The sequence below is a fragment of the Giraffa tippelskirchi genome, chromosome X (genome assembly GCF_054371585.1).
Source record: "Giraffa tippelskirchi isolate mGirTip1 chromosome X, T2T-mGirTip1v1.2.pri, whole genome shotgun sequence".
Classification (NCBI taxonomy): domain Eukaryota; kingdom Metazoa; phylum Chordata; class Mammalia; order Artiodactyla; family Giraffidae; genus Giraffa; species Giraffa tippelskirchi.
Genome location: NC_137289.1, coordinates 93,692,787 through 93,708,845, shown reverse-complemented (window position 1 = coordinate 93,708,845; position 16,059 = coordinate 93,692,787). Strand labels below are relative to the sequence as shown.

Below are 16,059 nucleotides of genomic sequence, written 5' to 3'. Positions count from 1 at the left end.
CTTCCGGATTTTGGTCCCGGAAACGGAAGCAGAGCCCCCCATACAGCCAGGGGGCTACTGCCATCTTGAAAAGGGACCCCCGTGCTCGGACTCGTCGAAGGGCTCGGCAGGCATAGGCCCGTGGGCGGTTATTTCCGCCACCAATAGGCGGGGTAAATCCTCCAGTTGGGAACTAAGGACCAAGATGTCTTGTGGGATTCTAACGCCATGTTGAGTCAGGACAAACAATTGGGCGGAAGGTAGAGGTAGTGGTCCCCGAGGTGGAAGAGGACATACTGGGGCGTGCTCAGGGAAAGCTTCCAGGACCTTTCGGTCCCATGCTCTGCTAAGGACTGCGGGCTTGTATCCTGGGAGCAGCCTTTTTGCAAGCCTGACCAGGATGCCCTTCCTTCATTGCACTACCCTTCTCCATCAGAAACTAGTGCAAAAGAGGGCATCACTTCCAGGGCGCTACCCAGGCCTGCGGGCCTCTTGCTTGCGTGAACTAGATTTATTCTCTTGACAGACGTGTTGAAGGCAAATCAGCCCCAGGCCAGGTATATTTATTGGAGTTACAGCACTGATAATAGTTGGCCCTGTTCAGGTGTTTTATTGCACATAAATAGTAGTCTTAGGCAGGAGGTTGCCTATGGGAAACAATGGGGATGTTGAGGACCAGAAACGTTAATTCACTTTGCCCCACTAGTAAGTAGTGAAGTTGTGGTTGGAACTCAGGAATTCCAGTTTCAGAGGTGCCACCTTTAAATTCCAGGCCAGAGATTTTCAAACTAGGGTCCTTTTTGGCTTTCTACCCGTTCAGGAGACCCTTTCAGGGTTCACAAAGTCAAAACTATTCACGACAAGACTTTTTCATGGTCATTTTCTATTGCATGTGCTGTGGAATTTTCCAGAGACTGCATGACATAAGCAAAAGATCTTTGGATAGCCTTAATTCTTAGGACTATGAAGGAATTCTGAGACCAAAAGTTTGAGAACCAGTCCACTGCACCAGAGTTTTTTTCAACTTAGGCACCATTGACATTTCTGTTGTAGGAAGCATTGTAGGATGTTTAGCTGCATCGCTGGCCACTACCTGCTCGATTCCAGTCGCATCTCCCAGTTGCAAAACTTCCTCTGCGGGTGGGGGAGATTATCTCCTGCTGAGAACTGCTGCTCTAGTCTATGTCTACATTTTCTCTGCTGGTGCTCCCAGCCCTCCATGTTGGTGATACCTAAAATTTCCCTCTTTGGCTCCCTTATATCCACCTGCCTATTGGCTGTCCCCACCTAACCATCGCACAAGCTTCCTAAGACAGGCTCATGATTCTGGGTCTGTTTCAGTGTATTTCCCTATCACTACCCATTCCCACAGGTAAACACACATCTTGCTTTTTCACACCTTTGGGCCCATGCACACACAGGTGTCCAAAGTACCCCTTCTTTGCAAAATTTCAAACCCCACTGCCACCAATACACATGATCTCACAATTTACCTCTATTTTCAGTTAACTTCGGTGGGACAGGAATTGTGAATTACTGATGCCAGCCTCCAGCTCAGACCTGGCACAGATGAGGGGGTCAAAACTCAGTTGTGTAATCTTTCAGAGAGCAAAGGGAGCAGCCATTTCACCTCAGGATCTGTCAAGTGGCATTTGAGTTGGGTCTGGCACATGGTAGATAGAGGCCCTGTCAGGTTCTCTGAACTGACTCTCATTGCCCATCTGCAGACACCTCCTCCCCATTTAATTTGAAGCCTGTCCTTCCTACAATCCAACAAGAGGCCTCCCTCCCTAGGCTTGATTTCTCCACTTTTGAGAGACCAATCTCTGCCCACACTGATGACCCTACCAGTTCTGAGAGCAGTTGGGTGAATTCTAGTCCTAAGTCCAGCCTGGCAATCTTGTCCCCTTTTGCAAGGTCTTCATTTTTCCCACCTCCCTTGCTATCAGAAGTGGCCATGTCAACTGATTCTAGCCAAAGGATGGCACAAGGAGTCTGCTGAGGAGCTTAACAGTTTTAGCTGTTACAAGGAAATGGCGGGTGGAGGGGTGGTTTTCCTTGCTTGCTATCCCGTCTTTGGGGACTTTACAGTCATCGTGGAACCATAAGGCTGTAGACTATCACAAGAGTGCTTACAGGGACACAGTAGAGGTCCACTGCCAATGCTGGACTTCAGCAACCAGCCACTTAGGCTTGCATTTCCTATAGCATTTGCCAGGCCCTGCCCACCCCACGTCTTCTGCCTGGAAATCTATCCTAGGCCTTGCTGAAGATGGTGGACAGGGCTAGCCTCTGTCCTCCGAGGACAGAGGAAATCAAAGCCTCATCTTGAGTCCCAGGCTGTCTCTGGACCTCTGGCCTCACAAACCATTGCATTCTTTCCACGGTCATCTTGTACATGTCCGTGGTTTCCATAACTTCCTAGATACCAATAACCTAAACTTCCATCAATGGCCCTAGTCCTAAATTTGACCCACACATTAAAAAGATTCCCCTATCTTCTCCGTGGTTTAAAATCTACCCTATCCTATTCCCTCTCCAACTGGCCTGCCTCAAGGCCAGTTAGACATGTCTTAGTCATACTGGGTTTCTCTGCCTTATCTCCCCAACTCCTGGTTTTATTGGGCCTTCCAAGTGTCTTTCAAAGAAACAGCCTCTCCATACCTAACAGTCTATCCTCTGTTTTCCTCATATTCTGGGGTAAATCTAAGTCCTCTCTGCTCAATCCTTAGCCCATCCTCTATACAGCCTGCCCTACCTGCTTCAACTCGATGTTCCACCATGGTATGTGCAAACCCTCAGATGCTTTTTCATAGTCCTGACACATCCCTGGCCCACTCACAGTGCTCTTCTAGATAACAGGCACCAAGTGTGAATTCTCCAAGGTCCCAATACTCACCCTGAGTTGAGCCCACCCCCACAGGGATTTGCAATCAGGTTTTTCACTTTAGACTTTTTAATATTTCATACAGCGATTACGGTGCATTCAGGAACCCACCCCTCCCAACTACCCTAGGAGGGCCCCTGCCCCTGCCCTCCCACCCCATTTGAGGGCCCCAGGGTTTAGAGTGAAGGAAGGGAAGGTAACCACCCATCTGGGGATTGACCCAGAGACTGTCCCTGCCCTGTCTCACTTTCCCCAGAGGTTAGGGGGTAATGCCTGGGCACAACCTCCCATGCACCCCTCTGTCCCTGCTTGTGCGCATATACACACTATGGCTCCATCACTGAGTTGGTCAGTTCCTGGCAGGGCCCCTACTCAACAGCACCGTGCGGGATGGGGGCAGGAGGGCTGGGCTAGGGAGACCCTGAGAAGGAAGCCCCAGCTATAGGACTGCAGGAGGGAAAGAGTGGGGGCCCCCCACCTCATCCATCTCCCAGAGAGTCTCCAGTAGTCCCCAAGTCCCCCTGCGGCTGGGGATGGCAGGTGGGGGTTGGAAGGCGAGTTGTCAAGGCATGCTTTCCCTTAGCTGACCCCAGGGTCTGGTAATGATCAGGGTTTTGAACAGGGGCTATGTCCCTGCCATGAAAAGACTGGGAGCAGGGCTTCATTGCACAAAATACTGTGGGAGGGCCACACACAGTGAGTGGGGCCCAGCAGTCTGTATACAGAGATATTGCATTTAAAAAATGAAAACCTCATTTAAAATAATTAAAAAAACAACAATGAATGAAACAAACAAACAAGGCCCACACAACATGAGGCAGGAAAGCAGGAAGGGGAGCCTCAGACCCAAGGCATCACCATGTCTTGTCTGAGTTGAGATCCCCAACCTGGGCTAGCTCCAGACCCCTGGTAGTGGGGTAGTGGTCCTGGGGGAGGGTATGATGGGGAGGGGTCTAGGCCTGGCCTCAGTGTAGGAGGCTGGCACGGCCACGCTGTCCACCGGCAACTACCAAGACAGAGAGAGAAGGAGACACAGACAGACAGACAGACAGACAGACCAGGCGAAGGAGCGATGAGAGCTTTGTTAGCACCCAGCAGACAGGCCAATGGGTGGGCCAACAGGCCAATGGTCGGGTGTTCAGACAGGCAGCAGGGGACATGTGGGCATGGGAGCATGAGTCAGGCAGGTAGGCAGGCAGCAAGCAGGGAGGATGCAGTTGGGGGCTGCCCTGTGAGGGGTGTGGCATCCCTCCAGCTGCTGCTTGCTGGGGCCTCGGTTTGTGGCTTAGAATTCGGTGTCCACCACTCGGTAAGCTGGCCTGCCTGCAGGGGAAAGCAGAGCGGATGGCTGTTGGTGAGCAAGCAGGTAAGTTGATGGGGGGCGTGGGGCAGGGAAGAGGGCAAGGGTCACACGTACACTTACCTGAGTCAGGCATTGATGAAGATCGAATGCTGGCCTCCTTTTGTAGCTGGATCTCCTTTAGTGCAAATATGGAAGTAGCTGTGGGTGGAGGAGAGACAGAAGTGGGGCATGACCCATGAGGCCATCCAGGACCACCTCCCATGTGGCCCCATCAGGGCAATTAGAAAAAGCTGCCTTTTCTTTGAGTCTTGACGTTCATCGGTCAAGTAATCTCACACATAAACCAGCTACCACTAGGGAAAATGGAATGTAGACTATTACATGACAATGAGAAATTATTAATTTTGTCAAGTGTGATAGTGGTATTGCAATTACCACCTGTTAAGTCTAGATGATGGATGATGTTTGGGTTGTGACTGAGATTAATCCAATGTGTTTTTTTTAATGTGATTATTGTATTATTGTTGTGCTTAAGAAAATATTTTAGAGGTACTCGCTGAATTTGTATATAGATGAATGATGAATCTGGGACTTCATTTAAAATAATCAGAGTGAATATAGGTAAAACCACTCTGGCCATGAGTTGATCACTTGTTGGAGTACTTGGGGACTTATTTGATTCAATATATAATAATAATAGACCATATTACTTGGTCTAATACATAAATATATGGGATTTTAAGGTAAAGTGATGGATGTTCTCTCAGGTATTATGTTTGAAAATTTCCATGAAAGGTAAAAGAAACTGAAAGCTAAAAAACTTTTTTGTAAGAAACAACATATCACATATGTGAACAAGGGCATATGCCTCACTCCATTAGAGGTGGCACAGCTACAGCGCAACACAACTGCCCAGCTACCTGCAGCAATCCTGTTCCACAAAGCCCCCCACCAGCTGGTCCATTCCCCAGCCCCACTCACTGTCAGGAAGTTTGTGGATCCGATCCCCCAGACTGAGGAAGAATGGATGTTTCATGGCATCCTCTGCGGAGATCCGATTGCGACCTTCAAACTGAGTGTGTGTGTTGGGGTGGAGGAGTATTGACACTTTCAACAAGTAGGCTTCTCTTCCTCCCCGCCCCAGACCCTGCCCCTGTAGCTGTTTCCCCACACCTGGAATCCGCTAGCCCCCTGGAGTGGGCCAGGAAAGTGGTCTCACCTGCAGCAGCTTGGTGAGGAGGTCAGCCCCGTCGCTGTCAATTCTACCTCAAGGACAAGGGGACCTGTTTTAAACTGAGTTTGGGTACTCTGGCCCCTAACAGCCACCCACCCACCAGCCTCACCGGGGTGCATGGCTCAAAAGGGCCTCGGCTCGGTACTTGGGGTAGTTGTATGTCCTGAACTCTTCATTGGACAGGATGCCTGGCCATGTATCTTCATTTGGGGTTCCTGGCAGGGAAGCAGAGTTATCCTAAGCATCTCACAGGGCCTCCCAGCATGTCCCCACAGCTCCTAGGGCTCATGCCTCCTTACCCAAGATGCGGAAGATGAAGTGCAGCTGTTCCTCAACCGTGGAGCCTGGGAAGAGGGGCCGGCCTGTGGCCATCTCATAGAAGATGCAGCCCACACCCCTGGGCAGGGAGAACACAGTGAATAGGCAGGTAGTTGGCTGGTTGGCTGCTGTGACCAAGCCACTCCCCCTTACTGCATGGCCCCTGCCACGCTTCAGCCTGTCCTTACCACATGTCAATCTGAGTGGAGTAGTCCGTGGACCCGAGCAGGATGTCAGGGGGCCGGTACCACAGTGTTACCACCTCGTTGGAGTAGGTCTTCGTTGGAATTGACTTGGCCCGAGCCAGGCCTGGTAGGTGGAGATAACGAGCAGCTGGAATTGAGGAGGTCATGGGCCGTCTGGGGGAGAATGTGGTTGGGACTGAGGGCTTCCCAAGTGAAGCCTAGAGAGGCTGAAGGGTAGGGACTGAGACGAGGTGGTCAGGGGGAAGGAAGGGCTGGGAGAGTAAGGTTAGGGGATCACTGGGATGAAGGGGGAGGCCAGGGGTACCGAAGTCGGCCAGCTTGAGCTCTCCTCGCTCATTGATGAGTAGGTTCTGTGGCTTGAGGTCTCGGTGTAGCACCTTCTGCCGGTGGCAGTAGGCCAGGCCACGGAGCAGCTGGAACAGGAACAGCTGGGGACCCAGGAATGGCAGGCAGTGGTCAAACAGTAGCCAGCAGCCTGACCCCAAGCAGGCACTGCTCCCCCTCCCAAACACAAGCACTGAGCCCAGAGCCTTGTCTCACAAATAGAGGATAGGGTCCCAATGCCCTTCAAGGGCTCCCAGCAAAAAAGCCAAACGGGAAACGTCTGTTTCTGGGAGATTTGTGGGGTGGAGTGGGTGAGTGGGGGGGCCCCCTTGTGCCCCTGCTTCCTGCCCCACACCCACTTTCACGTTGTGCATGTTGATGATGTTCCCACAGTCATCCAGGTACTGCTTCAGGTCCTTGTCCTGAGGAGAGAAGAGCAGGTAGAAGAAAGAGGGTCACATCCTGTGGCTCCTGGCCACCTCCCCACCTCCCCTAGGACCCATAGCCACCCAATCTTACCAGGTACTCAAAGACAAGGGTGAGGGACTTCTCCGTGTGAATAATGTCGTGTAGCGTGACGATGTTGGCGTGTTTGAGATCCTTGAGCAGGGACACTGCAGGAAGCAGGGAGTTGGGACAGGGGAAGAGTCAAGGCCCACGCTCAGGACAGAGGCGAGGAAGAGGACTAAAGGGGGTCAAGCCCAGGGTTTCCTCCTTTCCCTGTGTGGTTTGGGATGGTGGCTCACAGTCCACTCCAACCCAGCTGCTATCAGGAAGAAGGTGTGTCCCCAAGTTCCAGACATGGAAACTAAGGCTCAGAGAAGAGTACAGAGCCAGAACCTGGGATCACAGCTCTAGGCTTACATGACACTAGATCTTCACAACCAGTTTTTGGTTATGGAAAGGGCCCTTGTTCCAACCCTCAGTATACAGACCTGCAGCTTCATGTGAAAATGAGTTTGCACACTCAATTTCTATACAGTTCAGATTCATTTTATGTGATATTCTGACTAGAAACTATTGTGTCAAATAAACTGGTGAGCACTTCAGGGATATTCCCAGAACCAAGGCAAACAATTTACCTGCCTCTTCTCAACACAGCAAGACTCCTGGTTACCCTGATTTATTATCTGGATATGTGGGTGAAGCCCAGAGCACCACGAGAGAAGTCCCAGAACCCCCAGTCCTATCCTCACTATGAGTGTGTATGTGCGCATACACACTGTGGGGAGAGCCTGGGAAGCCTGGAACAGATGGGGTGGGACCTGTACCTTCCCGGATGGCGGTGCAGGGTGCCCCCTCTTCGTGTTCCAGTCTGATCTCCTTGAGTGCCACAAGGTTGTCTGTGAGCTTGCTTTTGCCTTTGTAGACAGTGGCATAGGTACCCTGGAATTGACAGGAGAGAAGCTATGAGGCTACAGGGACCTCCCACTGATCCCCAGCCTTACCATGGGCCTCCTGGCTGGCTCTCACCTCTCCCAGCTTGTCCAGCTTGATGTAGGTCTCCAGTTTCCCAAAGCCGATCTCAGACTGTCGGGTAAAGGAGGCAGACTGAAGTAGGCTCAGTGGAAGGGACTGGGAGGAGGAAAAGGAGGACAGGAACAGAAGATGCTCACCAGGCTGACACGGCGGAGACGGCGGCTGAGGGGCTTGTCAAAGATGGGGCTGTTGAGGGTCAGCTTCTCAAGGTAGCCCTCAGGCAGCCGGATGTCGGCTGGTAGTGACAGGCGTTTGTTGATGTCCTAGCAGCCAAGTGGGGGAGAAACAGGACCATGAGCTATAAATCTCCAGATCCAACCCTTTTTTTCCAGCCCCACCACTGCCCGGAGAAGGAGTTAAGCACCTCAGTGGAGATCTTGCGTGGGGGGTGGTTGCGCATGCGCACCCTCACTGGTGATTGCACCTCATCGGAGGACGTGGCTGAAGCCTGGTCACTTTCCCCATCAGACCCCATCTTCAAGTCCTCATGCACAATCTCTGGTAGTGGGGACAGGGGAGGGCACACCAGGTGGGCTCACGAGCCCCAGGACAAATCCCCCCACCCCCATAACACATTCCCTCATCACACATGTACGCACATGGACTCCAGAGCAGCCTGGAGTTCCTCAGGGAGAGGGTGGGAAGGCCCCGGGAGGTTCACACAGGTCAAGACAGGTTGAATTGGGCAGGGGGGGCAATAGTCACCTAGTGGAGCACCCCGTGTCAGCGGCGAGCTGAGACTGTGGCTTGCCCAGGGTCAGTGGGCAGGCAGTGGCAGAAGTAGCCGAATGCCCTGGGGAAGGCAGGCCTGGGGCAGGCAGGTGCCAGGAGGCCTGAAGGGGCTGTCACAGAGCGCAGAAGGGCAGAGGAAGGCTTGGGGCAGCTGTGGCAGGCGGGGCACCCTTCCTCCCCCCTGAGACCTGGGCACAAAGCCAAGGAAAGGGGCACAGATGGACAACAGAGAGAGGGTGTTGAGCAAGGATAGCAGAGGTGGGGGAGAAAATGGAGAAAGGCAAGTGAAAATAATACAAGTCTAAGAAGAAATCAGTTGGCAGGCAGCACCCCTGGGGACCAGGTTAGGCGTGGGAATGGTCAGTGGACCCACCTGGTGCAGAGCTGAGTGGGCCCCGTACAGAGCGAGGTTCCCCAGGGGCAGCACGTGTGGGGGCCTCTCCAAGGTCACTGCCGCCGTCCCCACCACTCTCATCCAGGCCTATCTGTTCAGGGGCACCATTGGTCTTATCTATACCTCGGCCCCCTCGGAGTGTCATTGACAGCTGCCGTTTGATCTTCTTCATCCGATCCATGGCGACCTGAGCAGGGGGTTGGGATGGGAATGGGTCCCACCCTAGCAGTCGCCTGACCCACACGGGCCCCCTAAAACCCAGTGAGGTGCACTGACAAGAACCTGCAGCAGTGCCCACCCAACCACTGTGGAACCCTGGAATCATGCAGGATTCCTGGAAAGCTGGCATGGATGGAGACCTTAGTCAGTGCCTGCCACCTACACCAACCAGCCCCAGCAGACTCTGCTCCTAAGAGCCCACCTGGGTACTAAGGCTTGGGTGGCTGGCTGAGGGAAAGGGCACAATTGGTGAAGTGTTGGCCTCTTTGGGGGCAGCCTCACTGTGGGAGCAGAGGGCTCTACAGCAGGCATTCTCAGGTGCAGCGGCACTGATGGACCCAGCCATTGTTGAGGTGGAGGACTCTCTCAGGACCCTGAGGCCACTGACACGGCCCCAGGGATGTCTATACAATGGCATGTTCCGCTGGCACCAGCCCCACATCACCCCCAACTGCCAAGGCAGAAAGCTCCCCACAAGGTCCCTCTCGCCTCCCCCAGCAACCATCGTCAAGGTGACTAGTGGACTACCCCACTGGGCTACCCAGATGAGGGGTGCAGGGAGAGGGAGAGGTTTCCTGCCCAGACCCAACCACTGGGTAGGGTTGTGGGGGGATCTCAAAGTATACCAGCTGTCCTGAGTTGCTGGAAAGGTTCAATCACGTTTGGACCACAGGGTCCCACTGAGATTTTTACAAGCCAGGTCACATTTCTTGTCTAGCTGAGAATGTACCATGTGACCCTATCACCCCAAATAAACGTCTCAGTTCTTCATGTGGCCCACACGGTCTTACCCCACTCACACTACTACCCTTCTGGCCTCACCTCACTGCTCGTTGCTGTTTTGCAACCATACCCAAAAATCCCTCCTCAGGGCCTTTGCAATGGCTGTTCCCGGTACTTAGAATACTCTTCCCCTAGATTTCAAAGTAGCTCACCCCCTCATCCCTTTTAGGTCACTGCTCAAATATCACTTTTTTTCATAGATAACCATGAATAACCCTATTTAAAATCCGAACCATCCTGAGCTCCCTCACCTTGTCAATTGTCCCCTCAGCACTTATCATCTCCTCAGAAATGACACCATCTACTTATTGGTTTCTTTATTCTTTACTGTCTCCTCACCACCATAACTAGAAGATCAGCTCTGCCAAGATAGACGGATGTCTGTTTAGGTCACAGCTATATCCTGAGGACCTGGAACAGTGACTGATACAGAGTAGGTCCTCAAAAAGTGCTCATGGCATAAAATTAATGAATCAGGAGCTAAGGACCTAGGACCAACATTTGTCAGGGTGAGTCCCTGCTACTCATTAACAACCCCAGACAAGGTGGCCCAGGGACACTGGCATTGGCAAGAAGATGACCTAGATGGGGCTGCTGGCAGGAACGGGGCCACCAAAAGGCTTAGGCCGGCCTTCTTCTGCTCCCTCCTGGGCTCTGGGCCAGCAAGGAGGGGGAAAGACCTGGCCCAGGGACCATCTGGACTCACAGCAGGGCCTAAAATGGCCCTGGGCCCAAGGGAAGCAGAGCTAGATAGGAGGCTGGGGCTGGGGCTGGGGCTGGGGCTGGATTTGAGGAGAGAAGTGAGTCATCTGTCACCGTGAAATCAGGTGCTTACCCCAGTGGTCCCCACACCCCACTTCTGCCTGCCTGAATTCATCACCCCCAGAAGGGTAGAGGGGCCAGCCTAGCAGAAAAGACCTCAATAAAGAGGATGAAGTCCAATCTGGTATAACAAGAGCAAAAAAAAAAATCCTGACCCAGGAGGGTGAACACTGGACCTGAGGCTGAGGAAGGTGAAGCAGGGCCAGTCCCCAAAGACTGTCTTGTGTCCGTCCATACGGCATGGATACCCAGTTGTTTTGCCTCTTGTGGCAGGGAATAGAGGATCTGGGGGGGTATTGTAAGTAGGCCTGGATGGAGGATGAGGAAGGAGCCATGGGTCCATGACCTCTAAGTGGAAACTCCAAGGGCTGGACATGTTCCAGAGCTTAGTTTTGGGGTGATCTTAGGAAGACGGGGGTACAAAACCTGTGTTTCATGCAATGTCCCCAGCAGGGGGACCCTGCACAGGGTCCTGTGAGCAGAGACACTTGAACATTAACATGCAGTAAAACTTTTAAATATCATCTCAGTTTTCTCAGATTTTTAGATTTTAGAATAGTGAATGAGGGAGCAAGAAACTGGATATACAACCACACTCAAAAAAAGGACATATGTTCTTTTTGACTCCCCAAGGGGATGTTTCCATCCTCAAAATATTTTCATACCCAAGGATACTCACCACCTCACATTACACCAGCCACTGAGGACACAATTATCACATTCTAGTAACTCCCATAGGAACATACCATCCTCATTCTGTTCAGGCACATCTCATAAGCACACACTGGACTCTCACAGTGTCCTGCTTCCCTCAGTACACACTGGACCCTCAGGAAGGCTTCTCTGCATTTTAACTGCCAACAGCACCGCAATGTCCCTATTTATCTTTGAACCTATTAGCATACAAAGCCTCAACAGAACACTGAACTCTGTTAGCACCCAGCCGGCTCCTCTAAGTTAACTCTTAGCACCACATGCTGCCTGTTAGCTTCTCCACAGCACTCACTGTTCCCCCAGCAAGATTCTGATCCCTATTTACATGCACTTGGGACCCTCTACAGCTGTAGAGGGTAACCTACATTAGCACTCACTGGACCTTTGCACTGCCCTGAATCCCATTAACACAAAGTGAATCTTGAAGATCCCTGAACCTGTTTTTGTCCACACTCAGACCCTTCCACAGCTGTGATCATTATTAACATGTCTTCTGGTCCTCCCACTACCCTGTCCCCCCACTTCCCATCAGCACAGGCTGGACCTTCACTTCACCCTGACCCCTATTAGCACGCACCGGGCCTCACAGTGCCTCCCCATTAGCACACCCTGAACCCGTACTCAGCCCCGTTCTCCAGGGACACACTAACATGCTGTTCTATAATGGCCTGACCCTCATTAGCCCACACAGATCTTCATCCAGCCCAGAACCACAGTAGCACACTTCAGCCCTCCATGGCTCTAATCCACTTTAGCACACCTAGACCATCACATATTCTTGTCTTTTATTTCTCTTTACTTCAACTCCTCCATAGCTATAACCCCTGTTTATTGACAGCTGGATCCGTTCACAGCCTTCATCTTCTTTATTGCACAGAAGATCTTGTCCATAGCTCTATCCCCCATTAGCATTCCCTGGAACCTCAACAAATCTCAGGCACTCAGGAACACACTCTCTTTACAATATTCTGACACTCACTAGCATATTCCAACACTCACTAGCATATTCCAGAACTCATACTGCTCTGATTCTCCCCACAGTGACACACATTTACATACCTCTGTCACTAAACCCACATGAGCAGTCACTAGAACTTCATACATTACCCTGCCTCTTCTTTATAGGACGTCCTGGTGGCTCAGATAGTAAAGAATCTGCCTTCTATGTGGGAGACCCAGGTTCGATCCCTGGGTTGGGAAGATCCCCCGGAAAAGGGCATGGCAACCCACCCCCCCCAGTATTCTTGCCTTGAGAATCCCCATGGACAGAGGAGCCTGGCGGGCTACAATCCAAGGGATCGCAAAGAGTCGGCCACGGCTGAGTGTCTAACACACACACACATACACACAATCTCACATCTCTTGACCTCATGGATACACACTCATCTCACACCATTTTGATCCTTAATACAATGAACCTCTTACAATGCTAAGATTCTTCCCTCACCACCAATCCCCACTCCCCACACACATATATCCACAACTCTGACACCAATTAGCACAGGGCTCAGGTCTTCCACCGGTCTGCCCTCATTATACTGGCCTTATACTGCCCAGACCTTTATTACCATATGCACATACTCTTGAGAGCTACGACCCCCACTGGCACCCTCTCAACACTGGACCCTCCCCTCTATGAGCATACTGTATCCTCAAACCCTGCAGTCCCTCATGGACAAATACACAGTGTTAACACCATCGTGACTCCCTTACCACACATAGGACCTCAGAGCTCTGATCCCACCAGCGAACCTTCCGGCACCTCTACCACCTTATCCACCAGCAACACCCACAGGGCCTTTCTACAGCTATAACCCCATTTGCATATTTCAGCACTCCTCTGACGTCCTCTTCCTTGTTATTCATCCTCGGGCCCAGCACCGCCCCTCTGCTAGCACACACTGAGCCTCAAAACCTTACACAGCGGTAAGACTTATTACCACATGCTCTGACCCCTTCACAGCTGAGGCCCCCGTTAGCAAACCTCTAGTCTTTCACCAATCTGCCACCCATTTACACACCCCCTGGTCCTTCGATCACCCTACTCCCCACTAGCACCCATAGTACTTCCCATCCCTAGCTCCCAGACCAGGCCCAGGGCGGGGCCAAGGTCAGTGAGGCCCTGAATGACCCCCCCGCCCGGTGCATTCTGGGAAACTCGCTGGGGGAGGGGGCACAGGCCAGCGGTGCAGCCCAGACCCCAGGGCACCGCCCGGGGTCTGGGTTGGATCTGTAGGAAGACGAGCAGCCCCCACCCCATGCCTCGTGAACGCGCTCACCGGCGGGGGCGCGCGAGCAACCTCAGTGCCGCGGGGCCGGCGCGGCGGCGCCTGGGGCGGCGGCCCGGGCTGAGGCCGCGCGACCTCCTTCTCCTCCAGTTCGCCGCAGGCGCCCGTCCCAGTAGTCTTCGGCCATGGCTGCTGGGCCCGGGCCGCCGCCGGCTGAGGAGGAGGCGGCGGCGGCGGCGGCGGCGGTGGCTGAGGCGGAGGCGGCGTCCCGCTCAGCCGGCCATGAGCTTGGCCGCTGCGGGCGATGCCCCCGGGCTCGCTGGCGCCGGCTGGAATCCGAGAGCTCACGGCGGCTCGCGGTTCAGAGCCTACTGCTCACGGAGACGCGGCGGATCCCAGGGCCGAACAGCCAACGGCCAAACCGCTGCGCGCGCCGCGCTCCGCGCATGCGCACGCACGCGCTGGAAAGGGTGAAGTGGGAAGGAGGGGACTCACCTCGGACTGCAGGTACCAAAAGACCCGTCCGCAGCGGGAGGGGGCGCGGCCATTGCGCGCCCACTGGGGAATGTGGCGCTGGCCCTGGAACGGCGCCAGCGGGGAAGTATAAAGGTTATTTAGTACTGAGTTCCAATCTTGCTAGAAGTTTGCTAGCGCCGAAGTAGGCAGCAGCCAGTGACCAGCGTGCCGGTCACCACTCGCTCACCCTACTGGGTCTCACTTGGTACATCCCCATAATAGAAAACGGGACTTTTGCAAGGAGGAAAAAGACAGATGAGGCAGTCAGTCCTAGTCCCCTGAGGTGCCTCGGGGGGCAGGGATTTTAAAGGTTCGCGAGATGACTTTTCTCGGAGAGGCGGCCTGGAGAATCATTGGCCTTTACCACCTTAGATAGGACAGAATCTAGCCCCGCCCAGCAGCTCCCCCGCCTTCCTCCAGGACCGCGAGCTCATTCCAACCGTGAACGTTTGCAGCCCCGCCCTTTGAGGTGTCGCCCAGGCAATCGGATTTGCTCCCTGGGGTGAGGCTGAGCAAGAATGAAGGGCGTGGCCTGCCTGGAGAGGCGTGATTTGGATGTCCTGACCACACCTCCGCCAGGTTTTCATAGGCTTCGCCGTGGAGGGGGCGGATCTCCTTTTTGTTCTGAGCTCCTCTTGCAATAGGTCAAATACCTCGCAAGATTGGTCAAAAGATCGCTCAATCGAATTTCATCCCGTCTCTAGCCACTCCCATCTCCATCAACGAAACTCAAAGGGTGGAGCCTAGGCTGATGGGAAAGACGGACCTTTAAAGGGACGAGTGCATTACTTGGCATGGTTGGGGCTTTGACTTGGAAGGGGACGTCTTTTTCCCTTCGCCCGAGGACTTGCACCCTAAATTGGGTTTTACTGCCACTTTTCACCGACTCGATGGACAGGGGTTTGAGCAAGCTCCGGGAGTTGGTGATGGACAGGGAAGCCTGACGTGCTGTAGTCCCTGGGGTCGCAAATAGTCAGGCATGACTGAGTGACTGAACTGAACTGCCACCTCTCAACTATCTCTTCTGGTCCACCAGAGCCCCACCCATGACTCCCTCCTGCACCACCTCCTGAGCTCTCCAGTTTTCCATTTTATTTACTGGGTGCCTGTTGTGTGTCAAGCATTGCCAAGCCAACCTAATCCCTTACCCCTCTCTGCCTGGAAAACTCCTACACTATCACCAAGCCCAGTTCAAATAGAGGTAGACTCCATTGCACATCTTTACACAATCTAAAGCCATATTCCCCACCACTTCTGGGCTTCCCTTTATGACACCCTTGGCCATACACAAGGATTTACCAGAGCATGTCACAAGTGGAAATACTTGACAAAAGTCCACCTCAGATTTTCAGGTCCATCACTTCCCAGGCCTCATTTCTTACCCTTCTCACTCCACTCCAGCTGTACTATTATCCTAGCTGTTCCTGAATAAAGCAGGCACAATCCAGTCTCAGGGACTTTGCACTTGCTATTCCCTTTGCCTGGAATGCTCTACCCTCAGATATTCAAATGCCTCATCCTCTTGAAGTCCTTGTTTTAATGTCACCTTCTTCATAAAGCCTTCCCTGACTCCCCTATTTAAAAATGCCTACCTGCACCCCATCATTCTAGACTTCCACACCTGGCTCTACAGACCTTTTGAATTGCACTGATCAACTTCTGACATACAATTTACTTACTGTGTTTACTGTCTATTCTGTGTCTCACTGGTATGTGCATGCACCCACACCCCCCACCCCAGGACAGGGATTTTTTTTTTTATCTGTTGCTGCCTCCAACGCCTACAATACTGCCTGGCTCACAGTAAGCAGTTGACAAATGTTTGTTGAGTGACTGATGGTAAACAGTATTAGGCAGCGACGAGACAACCTTGTCCCTGCCCTGTCCTTTGTGCCTGCTGGGTGCAGAGGGCTCAGTGCAG

General features: G+C 52.9%; 1 protein-coding gene across 7 annotated transcripts; it reads right to left on the bottom strand.

Annotated features, from left to right (window-relative positions):
* Positions 1-2,917: 2,917 nt before the first annotated feature.
* On the bottom strand, positions 2,918-14,617 carry CDK16 (cyclin dependent kinase 16). 7 transcript variants are annotated; one of them, XR_014076077.1, is made up of 16 exons: positions 13,674-14,064; positions 8,836-9,043; positions 8,095-8,228; positions 7,868-7,993; positions 7,725-7,781; positions 7,523-7,637; positions 6,771-6,865; positions 6,611-6,673; positions 6,232-6,355; positions 5,910-6,030; positions 5,703-5,800; positions 5,513-5,618; positions 5,389-5,452; positions 5,151-5,241; positions 4,290-4,367; positions 2,918-4,189 (listed from the first exon to the last, which is right to left on the bottom strand). XR_014076077.1 is itself a non-coding variant. In XM_081567177.1 (16 exons), the coding sequence occupies exons 2-16, from the start codon at positions 9,035-9,037 to the stop codon at positions 4,152-4,154; spliced, it is 1,491 nt and encodes a 496-aa protein (XP_081423303.1). In that variant the 5' UTR covers positions 9,038-9,043; positions 14,118-14,617; the 3' UTR covers positions 2,918-4,151. The 7 variants fall into 7 exon arrangements, 5 of the variants coding, with proteins under 5 accessions (XP_081423303.1, XP_081423304.1, XP_081423302.1 ...); XR_014076076.1 differs by lacking the exon at positions 13,674-14,064 and adding an exon at positions 9,278-9,571; XM_081567177.1 differs by lacking the exon at positions 13,674-14,064 and adding an exon at positions 14,118-14,617 and having other exon boundaries at positions 5,389-5,431.
* Between the last annotated feature and the right edge of the window lie 1,442 nt (positions 14,618-16,059).